The sequence below is a fragment of the Culex quinquefasciatus genome, chromosome 1, assembly GCF_015732765.1.
Source record: "Culex quinquefasciatus strain JHB chromosome 1, VPISU_Cqui_1.0_pri_paternal, whole genome shotgun sequence".
NCBI classification, from domain to species: domain Eukaryota; kingdom Metazoa; phylum Arthropoda; class Insecta; order Diptera; family Culicidae; genus Culex; species Culex quinquefasciatus.
Genome location: NC_051861.1, coordinates 79,726,208 through 79,741,324, shown reverse-complemented (window position 1 = coordinate 79,741,324; position 15,117 = coordinate 79,726,208). Strand labels below are relative to the sequence as shown.

Genomic DNA, 15,117 nt, shown 5'->3' with positions numbered 1-15,117 from the left:
AAAGAGAAAAAGTGCCTCAACGAACGTCATGATGAGTTGAATTATTTATTTAATATGGCAAATGTCCGCAAGCAAACTGCGACACACTGTCAAAAAAGGTACAGTTCACCACCCCTTAATGGAAAGCCATTCAGTGATTCTTCTGGAAGAACCAGTTTCAAGAAACAAAAAAAATGTAATTGATATGTTACCAGTGGCAGCTTGTACTAACCCTTTACCTCATTTTTCTACCCTGAAGTTTTGGTATAGCATTTTTCGCAGACACAAATCTCGTTTTATGCTGATCGTTTCAGCACATAAAACGAATTTCCCCCCTCAAAATACATAAAATCCTCATTCCACCACCGCCGAGGGCGTGGCCACTTCCCAACCCTCCGTTCCCTTAAAACAGATCTGTTCTCTCAGCTTCAGCCGTAAATATTTACTTCAAATGGGAGGGGTTTCTCACCCTCCTTGCTGTTTTCTCTGATCTTTTCCCTTATGTACTTTTCTCTACCCGTACAACTCAGCAGCAGCAGCAGCAGCAGCTTTGAAACCCCGTTCTCCCTCGTTTGACTCAGTCTTCGTTCAGCGCTGGATGGTGACGGTTCTCGGTTCTCGCCGCAGAGCGTAGTGAAACCCTGGAAATTCCAATTTGAGTAAAAAAACGCGATTCGATTGATCCGTCGGGATTTGTGTGCTTTGAAGGATATCAAACGGACGTAGTCCTGCGTCAAAAAGGATTAAGCTCAAGCTCCAACCAAACCTCTTTTAGTGCAGTTTTGTGATTTTAAGTTAAAAAAAAACCTTTTTAAAAATGATGAACGATCCGGCCGCCCTGGGGATGATCCCCTTTGACACGATTGGATTATACGAGCAGCCCAAGCCGAGATTCATCTTCAAAATGCCCCGCGTCGTGCCCGACCAGAAGAACAAGTTCGAGACGGACGACCTGTTCAAAAAGCTCAGCCGGGACAGTGAGGTGAGTGTGAATGGGGTTTGTTGGGTTGGGGAGCGAAATCATCCTAACCTGGAACAAAGCTGTTGGTCAAAATCAGGTAAATTCAAAGAAGGTAAGGGAAAAATGTTGGCATATCTGCGAATTGACCTTAGATTGCAGATTCTATAGAAGAATTTTCAATCGATATCAAGTAACAAGAAATGATCAGGCAAGTTTCTATCAAATGTTTTGCAAAGTATTGTTTATGTGGGGAGAATCTATAAATTTGATAGAAAATCCATTGGATAGGCAAAATCCGTATTCAAGTTTATGTTTAAATTCATATATTTTTTTCTAATTCGGACGGATCATTGCGAATGGAAAAATATTTCCGGAAATTTAAAAAAATGCAGAAGTTAAAAAAATACTACAAAAAGAACATATGCATCAACATTTCATTAGCCTTTAAGAAAAAAATGTATATGAACTTAATGTTTTTGATTGAATTTATTTTAAACAACACTTTTTATAACTGCTTAGGTAGTTTGTAGTATTTTGGCAGTTGAACAAGTGATCATTCCATATTTACTTTTTTTAACACTCAGATCATTATTCGTAAAGGCTTTTTTGTTCCTCTTTCCTTCCGACCTCAGCCAAACATAGTTGGAATTATGTTACAAATATATTTTTTGAGTTTATATTTCTTTACTCAGGTGAAGCTCATGAGGAGATTTTAATTGAAATTTTAATACAAATTTGTATAATAAAAAGGCATGGTCATATTTTTAAAGCTAATTTCAATATTTATTATATAATTAAGTTTATAAAAACGAAAAAAATATGAAAAAAACTATGGAACTGTAATTTCTTTATTTTTTTTTTAAATAATACCAATGCCGGACAGTGGAACTTTAATTTGAAAAATGCAACTGCCTCGAAAAAAGCTAAGATAACGATAACGAAATTGATAACACTCATTTGCATGTGTTTTGAAACATAAGCATGAACAAATGCGATGTATAGTGTATTCCTTATCAGGGAATGTTTTCGAAATCATTTTCATTCATTAGTTTTCTCAGCCATTATCACATTGTTGCATGGTATTAACTCCATAATAACTATATAATTGTAAAAACAAATATTTATGTTTACGTTGAAACACAATTTTATATTCAAACAGTATTAACTATAACGATAAACTATTTGTTTTACTTTCTGTAAATTTATCTTTAGTAACAATCACAAATTTATAACTTAGAGAAACATTTTCTTTACATAAACAGTTATAACAACATCGCCCAATCATATTATGAATAACATCAGGGTGGGAAGTTCCCCCAATTACGCAAACCGTTGAACAGTTCAGCGCCAAATGTGACCTAATGGCAATAATACAGAATTAAGAGTAAGAAGCTTTTCGTATAGGGAGCCACCACCACCGGTTGCGTTGACAAATAAATACACAACAAAGCACAGTTGGCTGGTATCGCACTTTATTCAAATTGTGGGAATTCCAGTTTCGCTGGAAGACCGCGTCGCAAACAGGCAATGATTAAGCGTGTTAAGTTGGCATGAATTGTTTGTTTTTTTTTATTTACATATCAATCAATTTATAGATGTTGATGAACATTTTGAAGTTTTATTATTATTATGGGTCTAATTTGTCCCTATTCAAATATGGTTGTGTTTTAATTGTGGATAAACTACATTTTCAAGCAAATTAATACTTTATTCCAATTTAGTTGAGATTATTGTACACTTGATGTTAAAGCTTTATTGGATGATTGAAAGTGAATTTTAAAATTTCAAATTACTTCACGACTCAACCTTTGTCGAATCTTGGGATAATCGAACCAAACATCGAACAAAAAATCATTTTTCTCGTAGTAATTTCCAAAACCAAAAGTGATATAAGAATATGTAATGTATAACATGGCCCACTGAATCCACTTTGTAAATGCTGGCCCCGATACTCTTCAAGGGTGTTCCCCTCAGGAGCTGGGAAAGATTTACTTTACTTACTTGTTTGACGTATCCAAACGAGCATTTGCCTTTACGCGCAGCAAAACATGGCAAATGGAAGTTTGGAGTGGCTGAACTCGAATTTGACTTTAAGACTAAGTTAACCAAAAACATAAAAAATAGTGATTCGATTATTCGAACTTACTACACACCAATTTTTTTTGCTGAAATTCAGTAAAGTTTTACTGAATTTTCATCTACTGAAATTTCAGTAAACGATTCAGTAATTTGGATTTTACTGAATCTCAGTTAACTGATATTTGTCACTTTGACAGATGATTTACTGAAATTTCAACTGATGTTACTTGAGCAGGGAAACGTTAGCAGAGAAAATTTTAGTTCTCGTATTGGCCACCAGATGGCGTCATAGAAATCCAATTTTCCTGCTCACTTCACATCGTCAGCAGGGAAAAAAATTGTGAAGACAGCAGGGAAAGTGAAATTTCCCTGCTAACGTAAATAGGATTTTTTAAACTATAATTTTTATCGTAAATGCAATCTTTTCAACAATATATTTGCTTTGATGTATTTAAATTAGTTTTTTTACGTATTTCAATGCCTTCGAATCTGAACAAATATTTTCCCTGCTAACGTATCAGTTACTGAGCCAGAAGAAAATTCATAGTCATGGATCATAAAAATCGGCGTTTTCAAACGAGTTTTCAAACCAAAATAATAATTTAAGTGTAAAATATTTTCAAATCATTCCTGTTCTTCAAGTGTTCAGCAGTGAATTCTTTCATTGGGGCGTGGCTTATTATTGTGATGAGCATTTTCCTTGCTAACTTCACAGTAACCAAGCTTTTTGTTTTTTTTTTTTATACAAGGTAAGGTCATGTAGAACTATTAAAAAAATAAATGAGTAGGTATCTATTTAATTTAACACTAGCACATTTTACTACCTTTTCATAAAAGTACGATTGTAATGTAAACTCAAATGAATATTTTGTTTGAAATAACAATATCACATCTTTTCTGGTTGGATAACTCTTAAAGCTTTGGATTTCCTTGCAAATATTTCTTTATCATTAACCGCTTGGCATTAGAATTTTATTTTAAAACAATTAAATTTCTATTTTTTCCAAATTTATATTTTTTTCAGACAGATGTCCCAGAATCAATTTTTTAAGTGAAGTTGAAGTCCCAGACAAATCAAAAATGTTTTCCCTGCTTACGTAACAGTTTACTGAGTTAAGTGTTACTTCAGCAGGGAAAACGTAGGCCACGTCCCGTAAACGACCCACAACGTCGTCAGCAGGGCAAATCAAGCAAAACAATGCAAAAGGACCGAAGCCGAAGTGTAAACAAAGAGTCTATCCTGATCACGCCAGTTGATGTTTACGTTAGGAACGAGCAGGATAGACTCTTTGTTTACACTTCGGCTTCGGTCCTGGGGTCAATCGGGACACATGAGGCGAAATGGGACAGCAGTTTTAACCATGTTGGAGCACAATATTTTGATTTTTCTGGTTGGATTCAATTATAAGAGAGTCAGGCCAACAAAATGTGTACATCCATTTCCAAATTTAAAAGCTTTAAGTGCTCTAAAAACTGCTGTCCCTATTCAGACTGTAGTCTCGATTCACCCCAGATTACGGTAGTAGTTTAACATGAACATGAATCATTTTATCTTTAGCTAAGTAATAACATTGCCACTGAACCTCATTGTAAATATCGCCATGATACTCTTGAAGGCTGTTCCTCTCATGAACTAGGAAAAACCTTTTTCTGTTTTTGTAATTTCAAGAAAATATTATTTTGTAAGCAACATATCTAATTGAAAAAAACATGAAAGCCGCAAAAATGTATCATGCCCAATATGTTTTGAAAACATAATAAAAATAATAGGCAGATTTTTTCCCTGCTAACTTCACTTTTTTCACTGCTCACAACGTTGTGGGGGCGTGGCCTAAGCTTTCCCTGCTGAAGTAACACTTGGCCCAGCAAACTGTTACGTTAGCAGGGAAAACTTTTTTGATTTGTTTGGGACTTCAGTTTGAAAAAAAAATCAATCAATTCTGGAACGCGTAAGCAGGGTGATTTTGTCCGTGACTTCAGTTAAAAGAATCAATTAAGAGACACGAATTTAACTTTAGCAAAAAAAAATTGATTTTCAAATAATTGTCACTAGGAGTTTTGGCCTTAATGTTCCATAGTTTTTGTAAAATTGCTCTAAAAACATTCTAATATCAAGCAATTAATAGTAAAGAAATATTTTGGAGGAACTCCAAATCTCTAAGAATTTGCCTACTATTTACGAAACGTTTTTTTTAATATTTTCGCTGTTTATGCGGTAATTATTTGAACAACAGTATTTTTTGTATATTTCAATGCAATTTAATCTCAGTTTTTTTTTAACTGGCCCGCGAGCCGGATTGATTTTTGACTTAAAAATGATGATTAAAATGACTAGTATGTGTATTATTTCAAACTATTATCAAAGTTATGTTCGCTGGTCACATGAGAATCGATTCCATCAAACAAATCATGAAAATGTTGGCAATTGTTAATTAGACGATCAAAAATGTAAAAATTTAGCAAAAAGGGTTGGTCAGGCCTGATTTAGCTAATGGAGGAGTAGCTTTATTATCGGAAGTATATTTTTAATGCTAAATAACGTAACAGTTACTGAGCCAGAAATAAACTTAAATGTCAGAAGAAGCTAGTGTAAAATTAAATACAAACTACTAATTTATTTTTTAAATAGTTCTACATAGACCGAGACATAGACCTTAGCTTGTATAAAAAAAAAACAAAAAGCTTGGTAACTGTGACAAAAAAAACTGTGAAGTTAGCAAGGAAAATGCTCATCACAATAATAAGCCACGCCCCAATTATAAAATTCACTGTTGAACACTTGAAGAACAGGAATGATTTGAAAATATTTTACACCAACATATTTGAGTACCTTTGTATAAAAGTTTGAATGTAAATTTAAACTTAAATTATTATTTTGGTTTGAAAACGCCGATTTTTGTGATCCATGACTATGAATTTTCTTATGGCTCAGTAACTGATACGTTAGCAGGGAAAATATTTGTTCAGATTCGAAGGCATTGAAATACGTAAAAAAAACTAATTTAAATACATCAAAGCAAATATTTTGTTGAAAAGATTGCATTTACGATAAAAAATATAGTTTAAAAAAAATCCTATTTACGTTAGCAGGGAAATTTCACTTTCCCTGCTGTCTTCACAATTTTTTTCCCTGCTGACGATGTGAAGTGAGCAGGGAAATTGGATTTCAATGACGCCATCTGGTGGCCAATACGAGAGCTAAAATTTTCCCTGCTAACGTTTCCCTGCTGAAGTAATATCAGTAAATTTCAGTAAAATGGTTTTCAAAACAACTGAAATTTCAGCAAAAGAAACGTCAAATTATTTTGCTGAAAATTCAGTAATTTTCTTGTTGTCATTAAAATACTGTTATTCATTCATTTATTTCATCAATCGTCCAAACCTAAAAAACAGGTGGTTAGCATCGAGGCATTTGTAATTAACATTTTTCTTACCTTTGTTTCTAAAGATCACAATACAAAAACACATTTGAATGAGGATTTTCTCTCGGCAGCATCCAAACAATAAGTCAGAAGTGACGTTTCAGTTTGACAGATAGCCAGTTACTGATTTTTCAGTAATGTTTTTGTTTATTACCGAATTTCAGTAAATGTGATGATTACTGAATCGCATTCAGTTAATTATTTTACTGAAATTGCAACCGATAATTTGCTGTGTATGAAGAGCTTCGCAGAATCGAACTTCGAATGATCGTGGCTTCGGATGACTGAGTCTGTACTGATTTTTGAACATTTTTGTTGTAGGTACTGAATTTTAAATCTCACGAGGCATAATTTTTTATTGGCTAAGTTATTTTAGAAACTTAGTGAAGACGTTTCCTTGCTTTATAAAAAATAAAAACTTTATTAATTCTAACAGAATAATATGTCTTGAGATTTTTTTTATCAAGCACCAAATACTTTATCAGGTTTAACATGAAATGTTTTTAAATTAATGAGAAAGCTTTTTCGACTGCAAAAAAAAAAACTTTATTACAAACATTTTTCAAATGTGTGGCACTGTTTATAGATGAATTTAGTTATATGGCAGATATGACCAAATACGGAAATAATTTCTTATTTCATCCTTACAACAAGTTGATAAAATGCGGTTTCAAATAATTCCATCTGGGGAAAATTTTCTGATGAAAAGCAAGTTAAGGATTCGATCCTTTTCCACCCAATTCGCTGATTTTAATTATTTAAACAATTTATTTCGCAAAACTTTTTGAGATAAACTCGTTTGTCCACTTCCCATTAAGTCAGTAATTTATTTATTACTTGATTTCAGATAAAAAAGCTTTCTAAAAGCTTTAATTAAACATCAATGTTCGGATATGCCTCTTTAAATGCCCGAAGAAATGACATTCATTTTTCTCATTTCAATGCTTTTTCCTAGAAAATGTAGGTTTAACGACGTAAATACATTCAATACATAATTTTCGGATTATATGCAAGAGCGGATATTCCATGTTCGTCAAATATGTAAAATATGAAAGTTATTTTTGTCTGCCCATGTTCGCATAAATGTCCGATATGCATTTTTGCCGATTTTAGTTAGATGTTGCAATAGCTTAATTTTTTATATTTGTTTAAGATGAACCAATAATATTTACCACTTTGTTCATGAATTTCAATAATCAATGGCAAGTTTGGTTGACCCATCTGAAAAATGTTCAAATATGAGTCCCGCCATGAAAATGTTCGCATATTTGACTCGCTTGGTATTGCCTTGAGCTAAACTCACCTGTTTGACCCGTCAAAGGATCATAATTTTACAGGAATTCATCAATACAAAGTGTGAAGGTCGTTTATGTCACTTAAAACGCGAATTGACGCACTTTTTAAAACCATTAAAATTGCAATTTTCCACTCGCCATTTGTTTACAATTGATGGTAACTTTGGGAGCATGCTTCGATCGGGATGGTATGCGAACATTTTTCTGGACTATTAAGAAAATGTTCACATTCCAGGTCCCATCCTGCGCACTTTTTCAAATTGTAAGCAATTAATTCATACAATTATCAATACAAACTTATCGAAAGCACAAATATGAGCATTTTTGAGATCTCTGTTGAATTTATGTGCAATGAAATGATGGCGTATTCAAAATAAATGGGAAACATTTTTCAAACTTCAAAGTTCGTTTTCTCAACCTGCTAAAATTTTTCAATTTTTTATTTTAATTTAAAATATTTGCATCAGCCTTGTTTATTTTAAAAATATTGGAAGAATGTTTCTTGTTCCAGAGATATATTTATATTAAATGCCTACAAAGCGGAACGCAACAGAGCTTTTACTGAATTTTTTGAGAAGTCGACACATCCTGATTGTCGACATCTCAAAAAGTTTTAGTTATACATACAAGTTGTAGTTGAAAATTGGCTCGTAATCTAAGAATGTGGAACGCCAGTCAGATGTTCAAAATTGTTCTTGAACCAAAATGGAGCCAAATCTGGACGCTTTTAATTCCGCACGTAATATTGAAAAATACTAACATTCCCTCCCATTCTCTCTCCCCCTAATTCTTCAGGTCCGCTTCACTGGCTTCCGGGACCGCCCGATCGAGGAACGACGGGGTCGCTTCCGGGCCGGCTGCTGCGAGGGTCACACCGAGGTGTCGTTCGCCGCGACCGGCATCAACCTGCAGCTGATGTTCAACCCCAACCACGGCCTGTACCACCACCCGCACCACCACCACCACCATCACCCGGTCCATCTAGGCATCGAGAAGGAGTGCGACTTTGACAAGGAGCACGGCAAGGTTGGTAGACTTTTTTAGCGTGGCATACTTGGAGATTATTATTTGCTTCAATTCAACAAAAAAATGTTGTTGTCATGGCCAGTCTTCTTCATGTCATCACTCGAGAGGACTCAATTAGGCGCAGATAATTGGGGGCAAATTTGAAAATGGCGTGACAAATAGGGATTCGTTACGTTCGGATGTTGGATTTCGTATGGCAATTTTCGAACGCAGAACGTGTCCAGATTTCGAAACGTCCGGATGATTTATGGCTCGCATCGGGGGTGTTCTGCTTTGAAATTGCCCAAAAAAATAAAGGGACAAATCGATCCATTCTCTCGATGGCTGACGGACAGGACTATCGATTTTTCGTCCATTTCCAGCAGGGTTGCAACTTGAAGCAATTTCCGGACCAGGGGGTAGAGTCTCGTGGTATGTGGCAGCACCCCCTCGGGCTAGACACATGATGGGCATCATTTGGTGCTTTTTGTTTTGCTAGGGAAGGGAAGGTCGCCCAAGCTCTTGACTGCGTATAAATAGCTGCGCACTCGACGGGGGAGCCATCTTGGTGTCCGGGACCCAGGACCTGCGCAGAAGTGTCGCATTCCAGACTTCTGAAATAAGAGCAGCAGAATTGATTTTATAGTTTGCTTTAAGAAACAAAATTTCTTCCGGAAACGACTTGACCGGATTTTTTTCTGAAGAAATTTAAACGTGCCACCATGAATTAGGCACCAGATTAAGTCCAAAGATTTGAACGACTTGGGCGATCACCGTAACGCCATGTGATTCATGAGATTCATACGGCACAGGCAGAGTAGCGGCCGTCGTCGGCGGCTAGTGTGAAATGCAAATTAGGCTCGATTGTGTTTTGTTAATTCGTCCGACGACGGCCAAGGCGACGGTCTTTATAATCGTTGCTGGGGGATTCCGAGCGTGACTCATCTTTGACAAGTTTTTTAACATCGATACTCGAGAAAGTCCAGCCCTGCGTTTGACATTTGCTGTTGTCAAACATACCATACCTTTAACATCGTTTGCTCTATTTTTCTACGATCCAAGGCGGACTATATTAAAGGTACCAATGTGTCAAACTTGTAAAGTGAATTCCAGGGGTAAAATAACATCACTTTTTCATGTATCTAGTCAATGGACAAGACACTTAATACGCTGTTCGTGCGCGCTTAACCCGGATCAAATTCGGAAGCCCTTCGCCTCTTAATAGCTCTATCTGTTTGACATTCTTGAAACATTTGTCATCCACTTCTCCGTCCGTTGTAAATCTATTCAAAAGCCATCAGCCAAACGCTGCGTACCGTACAGCTTTGTCATAACAATAATTTACGGCACGGGTTCGAACTCCCCCGCGCCGCACCTCCTCAAACAAGGTTCGCTGTCACGCTGACGAGACCTCCACGGAAGCTGGCCTCTCGATCTCGTGCCGTGCACGAGTTCGGTTCTATTTCCATGCCGAGTGTCGAGTGGATTCTTCAGAACCTCTTCAGCGCGCAGGAGGCCGCCTCGCTGTAAATTGACCCAATTAGGGTGTCGTAGCGTAGCAAGCGTACCGAGATTTCTTCGACCTTCAGGAATGTGACCTGCCGCCGCCGACTACGATCGGTGTAATTCGATACTTTTCAGCATCACTTCCTCTGACCCTACTCGCATCGCATCGACGTTGTTTGTTATGATCTTTGGCACCCGAAAGTCCGTCAGCTGTAAACAAAGTTGAGGAACTTGTTGCCAGCGTTCTTCCCGAGGTCCGTGCTCAACCGAGATCAAGTGGCACAGCTTGGACCCCAGGAACGAGCGAGTGGGATCGATGCCAATTAGAGGCACGCGAGACCTAACCTCACTTTTGCAGGACGTCAGCTGGTCCGCATCCAAGCAAGCGCGTTCGAACCAATTGGCGCAACGAGGAGGGCGTAAGTGCCCATTAGGGTAGGGCGCGTAGCTGTCACAGACGCATCATCACTTCTGCCGACTTTTCTGCCAACAGCATTTGAATACGTCCCTGCCTGCTTAAATAAATGTTCCGTCTGAATGGAATCGCCGCATAATTGCAGAGTGTGCGCAAACATAAAACGAGCTTATGTTTACTAGCTGTATACGAGAGCATGTCATTTGGTGTTATTGTTTGATGCTAAATGAGTGGAACTGAAGTGAGCCGTTTTTGTTCTTTGGCCCCCTTTTGTTCCGGACGGAATCGAGTTGAATGGGGACGGCGAGGGTGTCCTCGTCGGTGGAACGAGAGCCGTTGGTTCCGTTTGACCCGAGGTGAGAAGGTAATGACGACGAGCAGCCAGTCGGTGCTTAATTTGCGTAAATGCTGCAAACTTGGAGGGAAATGCATCGTTTGCCTAATGATTTGCAAACATTGCACGAATTAGGAATGATTCAGTGTGTAAAAACATTTAATTCGATGCATTGACAGAAAATGTTTTGACGTTTACACACCTTCAGTATAGTTTGCATTATTGCTCAAGGTAAACAATGCTAAAGGTGAGCGTTTGTCAAAATGTCTCCAACGTTTTCGCTTTTATAGAATCTTAGACTTATTATTTTCTTTTCCAATTCTTCCCCACTTCCAGGTCCACATCAAGTCCCACCTGATCATGAACGGAGTGTGCGTACGGTTCCGCGGCTGGCTGGACATGGAACGGCTCGACGGAATCGGTTGTCTCGAGCTAGACGAAAAGCGGGCCGCCCAGGAGGACGCCATCCTGCGGGAACAGCTGGACCGTTACAACCAGAGGCTGCGCGACTTTGAGGACAAGCAGCGAACGTACCAACGCACCACCCAGGACGAGTTCGAACAGATGCGCCGGAACGCGGGTACCGGAATCGGTGTCGGCGTCGGAACCGGGGCCACTGGCATGTGGAGGCGATAAGCTCGCAAACAAGAAACGGATGAAATGATGTGATTTTAATACTCTCCCCCCAACTGCTCCACAATATAAAAGTCCACCCACTTAAGCCAGATAGATGTATGTAACACATTGAAATCGACGAGCATTTTAACTACTTAAAAAGAATCAACTTAGATGTCCCTGCCCCGGCAATAGCAGTAGTAGCATCAAAACACTTCATTTTTGTAAATATAATTTTACTTTTCAAATGCGCCACGCACAAAAAAGCTAGGAAACACCTTTCGTTCGATTCGATGATTGTTGTTACGTTTGCAATTTTATATTTTAAACCTATTTTTGATTACTTATACACAGCTGGCTAGAAATCGACAGAGACTTTTTTATATTTAATTTTAAAACCTTTACGTGTAAGGCCAAAACGATGAAATCTCAAAGGAGCTACCAAATACGAAGCAGAACGATTGCGATTTTTTTTTCTTTCCTTCTGTCGTTCGCGAAGATTATAATATAAATATATTAGGTTTCTAAGTTTAAGGTGTCAATAAATACGATAACATTTTGTTACAATGATTTTAAAATGATCTTTGTTTTATTTTTTGAAAGGAAATATTTAGACAGTGAAAGAAATTCATATACAGCTCAGACTCGATTATCCGAAGCCTCGATTATCCAAAATTTTGGTTATCCGAAGGATTTACGGAACTTCGGATATCGCTCGAATTTAGAGTTTCCAGAGGAAATCGATAAAGATATTTTTATACATTTACAAATGTATAACTCAAACTATTTTTCCTTGAAAGGTCAACTTATCACCTTCCATTTGCGAACAAGACAGCTAAAATCGCTTAAAATGACGCAGAGTTATGACTTTTTTTTTTAAATGTAGTTTTTGCGAAAATCGATGAAAATGGCAATTTTTCGGATCACCCAAGCACGGCGTAAGCCACCAAACAAAAAAAATACAATCCTAATTATTTCGGCCTGCGAACCCCCACTCCAATTTTGAGCCCAATCCGAGAAGTTTTGATTTCGGCCGCGCCACAGTGGTCTGAGAAGTGAATTTAGCACTAAAAAATATTTCTGCTGCGCAGAGGCAATTCAGAGCTTTGGTGTCAAAGGAACTATTGATCTGTATGAAATTTTACGTCTTTTGGCCATGTTGATCCTAGGGTGGTCCTGAATTTTCTCATTTTTTCAGAAAACTATCTCCGAACCCTGATGAGATAGGGGTATACTTTCTTGAACAGTATTGTAGTGCTAACCATTCTGAACAACTTTACTGACGACACTAAATTTTTATCTCTTAATCTGTTAATTCTACAGCAGTTTATACGATTAAAAAGTGTTTTTATTGTATAACTTTCTTGTTTTATTTTAGGCAATTTTGGTGTCTAAAAAGAACATTTAGAGAATTAAAAAACGCGTCTTTTGACAACAAATCAAAGGCGCTAGCACTTTTTAGTAAAAGGTTAGAGCGGTTTTACGGTTTTTGTTAAGCCTTTTTCCAATGTTTATATCTTTTTCGGTGAACAAAAAAAACATTCTGTTTGTTGCTTTTGAAAGCTCAAGACTTCTTCTTTATAATGATGTAAAAATCTCTGGAGAGTTTTTTAGATAACTCAAATAAAAGTTAGTTAAAGATTGCTATTTTGAGATTTTTTTTTACTCAGCGAAATAGCCATTTTATATAAAAGTGACATAGTAAAACAACAAAGGTTCCACTAATTGCTGAGATACAACGGATAAAAAAAAAAGAAACAGGAAAATTATTTTTTTAGGTCTCATCCAAACAACCCTCCATTTTCGAATGTCGATATCTCAGCAACTGATGGTCCGATTTTCAATGTTAAAATATGAAACATTCGTGAAATTTCCGATCTTTTTGAAAACAATATTTTGACTCTTTTTTAATTAAGACTAATATTTCAAAAGGGCCCAAGCGACATTAGACATTAGGCCGTCCCAAAAAAATAAAAAGTAGTCAAAACTTTGGTGCTCACCCCTAGAACGATTGATTAGAATGTCATCATTAACTAATATTTATTTTACTAAAGTTCATATCTCTAAGCTGTGAATGTGATTTTTTGGCATGTACATTCGAATGAAACAAGTTTATTTATGAACAAACTTTTTTTTCAAAAAAAGCTTTATTTGTTCAAATCAAGTAGATCACAGAGCAGTATTTATAAATATGTCGTTTACGTCACTTTTAAAATATTAAAAACAATCGTTTTTGAACGAACAAAATGAAAATATCCAAAGTATTTACCTAATATCTCGACTTTGCGCTGACATAAATTGAATGTTAAAAACTAACTTAAGCCACCTATGTGGTTGATGCCTTCCTCACTCTTTACCAACAATGGGTAATAAGATGGGTTTGGACACAAATTTCATTACTTTTTTTAGATCCGGAATAACAAAGTACATAAATATCATTTTAGTGGTCATAACTCGAGACAGGGTTGCCAGATCTTCAATGTTTTGGACTTGTTGGAAAGTTTAGATTACCTAACCAACGATATACAACATGATGATTTCCTGCAATTTATGCAACTTCTGAAAATAAGCGAAAACACATTTTTATACATAACTATTGAACTACTTATCGAAACATCAAACAATTCAATAGCACTGTATGGGACCCTGAACCAAGTCGAATGCAACTGGTTTGATCAAAATCGGTTTAGCCAGTGCTGAGAAAACTGAGTGACATTATTGGTCACATACACACACAAATACACACAGACATTTGTTCAGTTTTCGATTCTGCGTCGATATTTATACATCAAGGTGGGTTTTCGAGCTTTACATAAAAAGTTCATTTTTAGAGCAGGATTATAGCCTTACATCAGTAAGGAAGGCAAACAGGATTTTTTTGGCACTTTTTGCGGAGTGCTCTTTTGATTTTTTTTTTTCACTGAAAATTACAACTTTCTCTCCCTTAAACGCCCTGCCATACCCAAACACAAGCTTTTATGGACTAAATTTGTTCAGGGGACAATAAACTATAACTTGAAGCCCGGGCGACCAACTTTGGATGACTTTTGTATGTTTGTTACGCGCTTGTCTGAAAAATACACGGAAAAGGCACTTTCCTTCAAGCTCAGCGCGCGATTTGTATTTTTGGGATTTTTTTGTTGTATGGAAACATTATTCCTGACATCTTAATCTATCACCAAAGTTTTGGCAACTTTTTTTTTTGGGACGCCCTATTGGATGAGACTTAAAAAACACATTTGTCCTGTTTCTTTTTCTTTTATCCGCTGTAACTCAGCAACCAGTGGCCCAATCTTCATGTTTGTACGAAATTTTCTGAACTTTTCGAAAAAAATATTGTCAAGAATGGTATATATGTAACGTAACGGAGGTTTACTGAAGAAGTTGGATTTTCGAGTGATTATAAAACATGTTTCCAGTTGGTCATAGCAATGTAATACATACATACATGCATGGTTCAGGTTCCGAACTCCCTACATATTCGATTCAAACACGTGCTACCTGCC

General features: G+C 36.7%; 1 protein-coding gene across 1 annotated transcript; it reads left to right on the top strand.

Annotated features, from left to right (window-relative positions):
• The first annotated feature begins 547 nt into the window (after nt 1–547).
• Nucleotides 548–12,189, top strand: LOC6053216 (protein big brother). The gene is made up of 3 exons (XM_001869308.2): nt 548–961; nt 8,532–8,762; nt 11,333–12,189. The coding sequence occupies exons 1-3, from the start codon at nt 797–799 to the stop codon at nt 11,630–11,632; spliced, it is 696 nt and encodes a 231-aa protein (XP_001869343.1). The 5' UTR covers nt 548–796; the 3' UTR covers nt 11,633–12,189.
• The last annotated feature ends 2,928 nt before the right edge of the window (nt 12,190–15,117 follow it).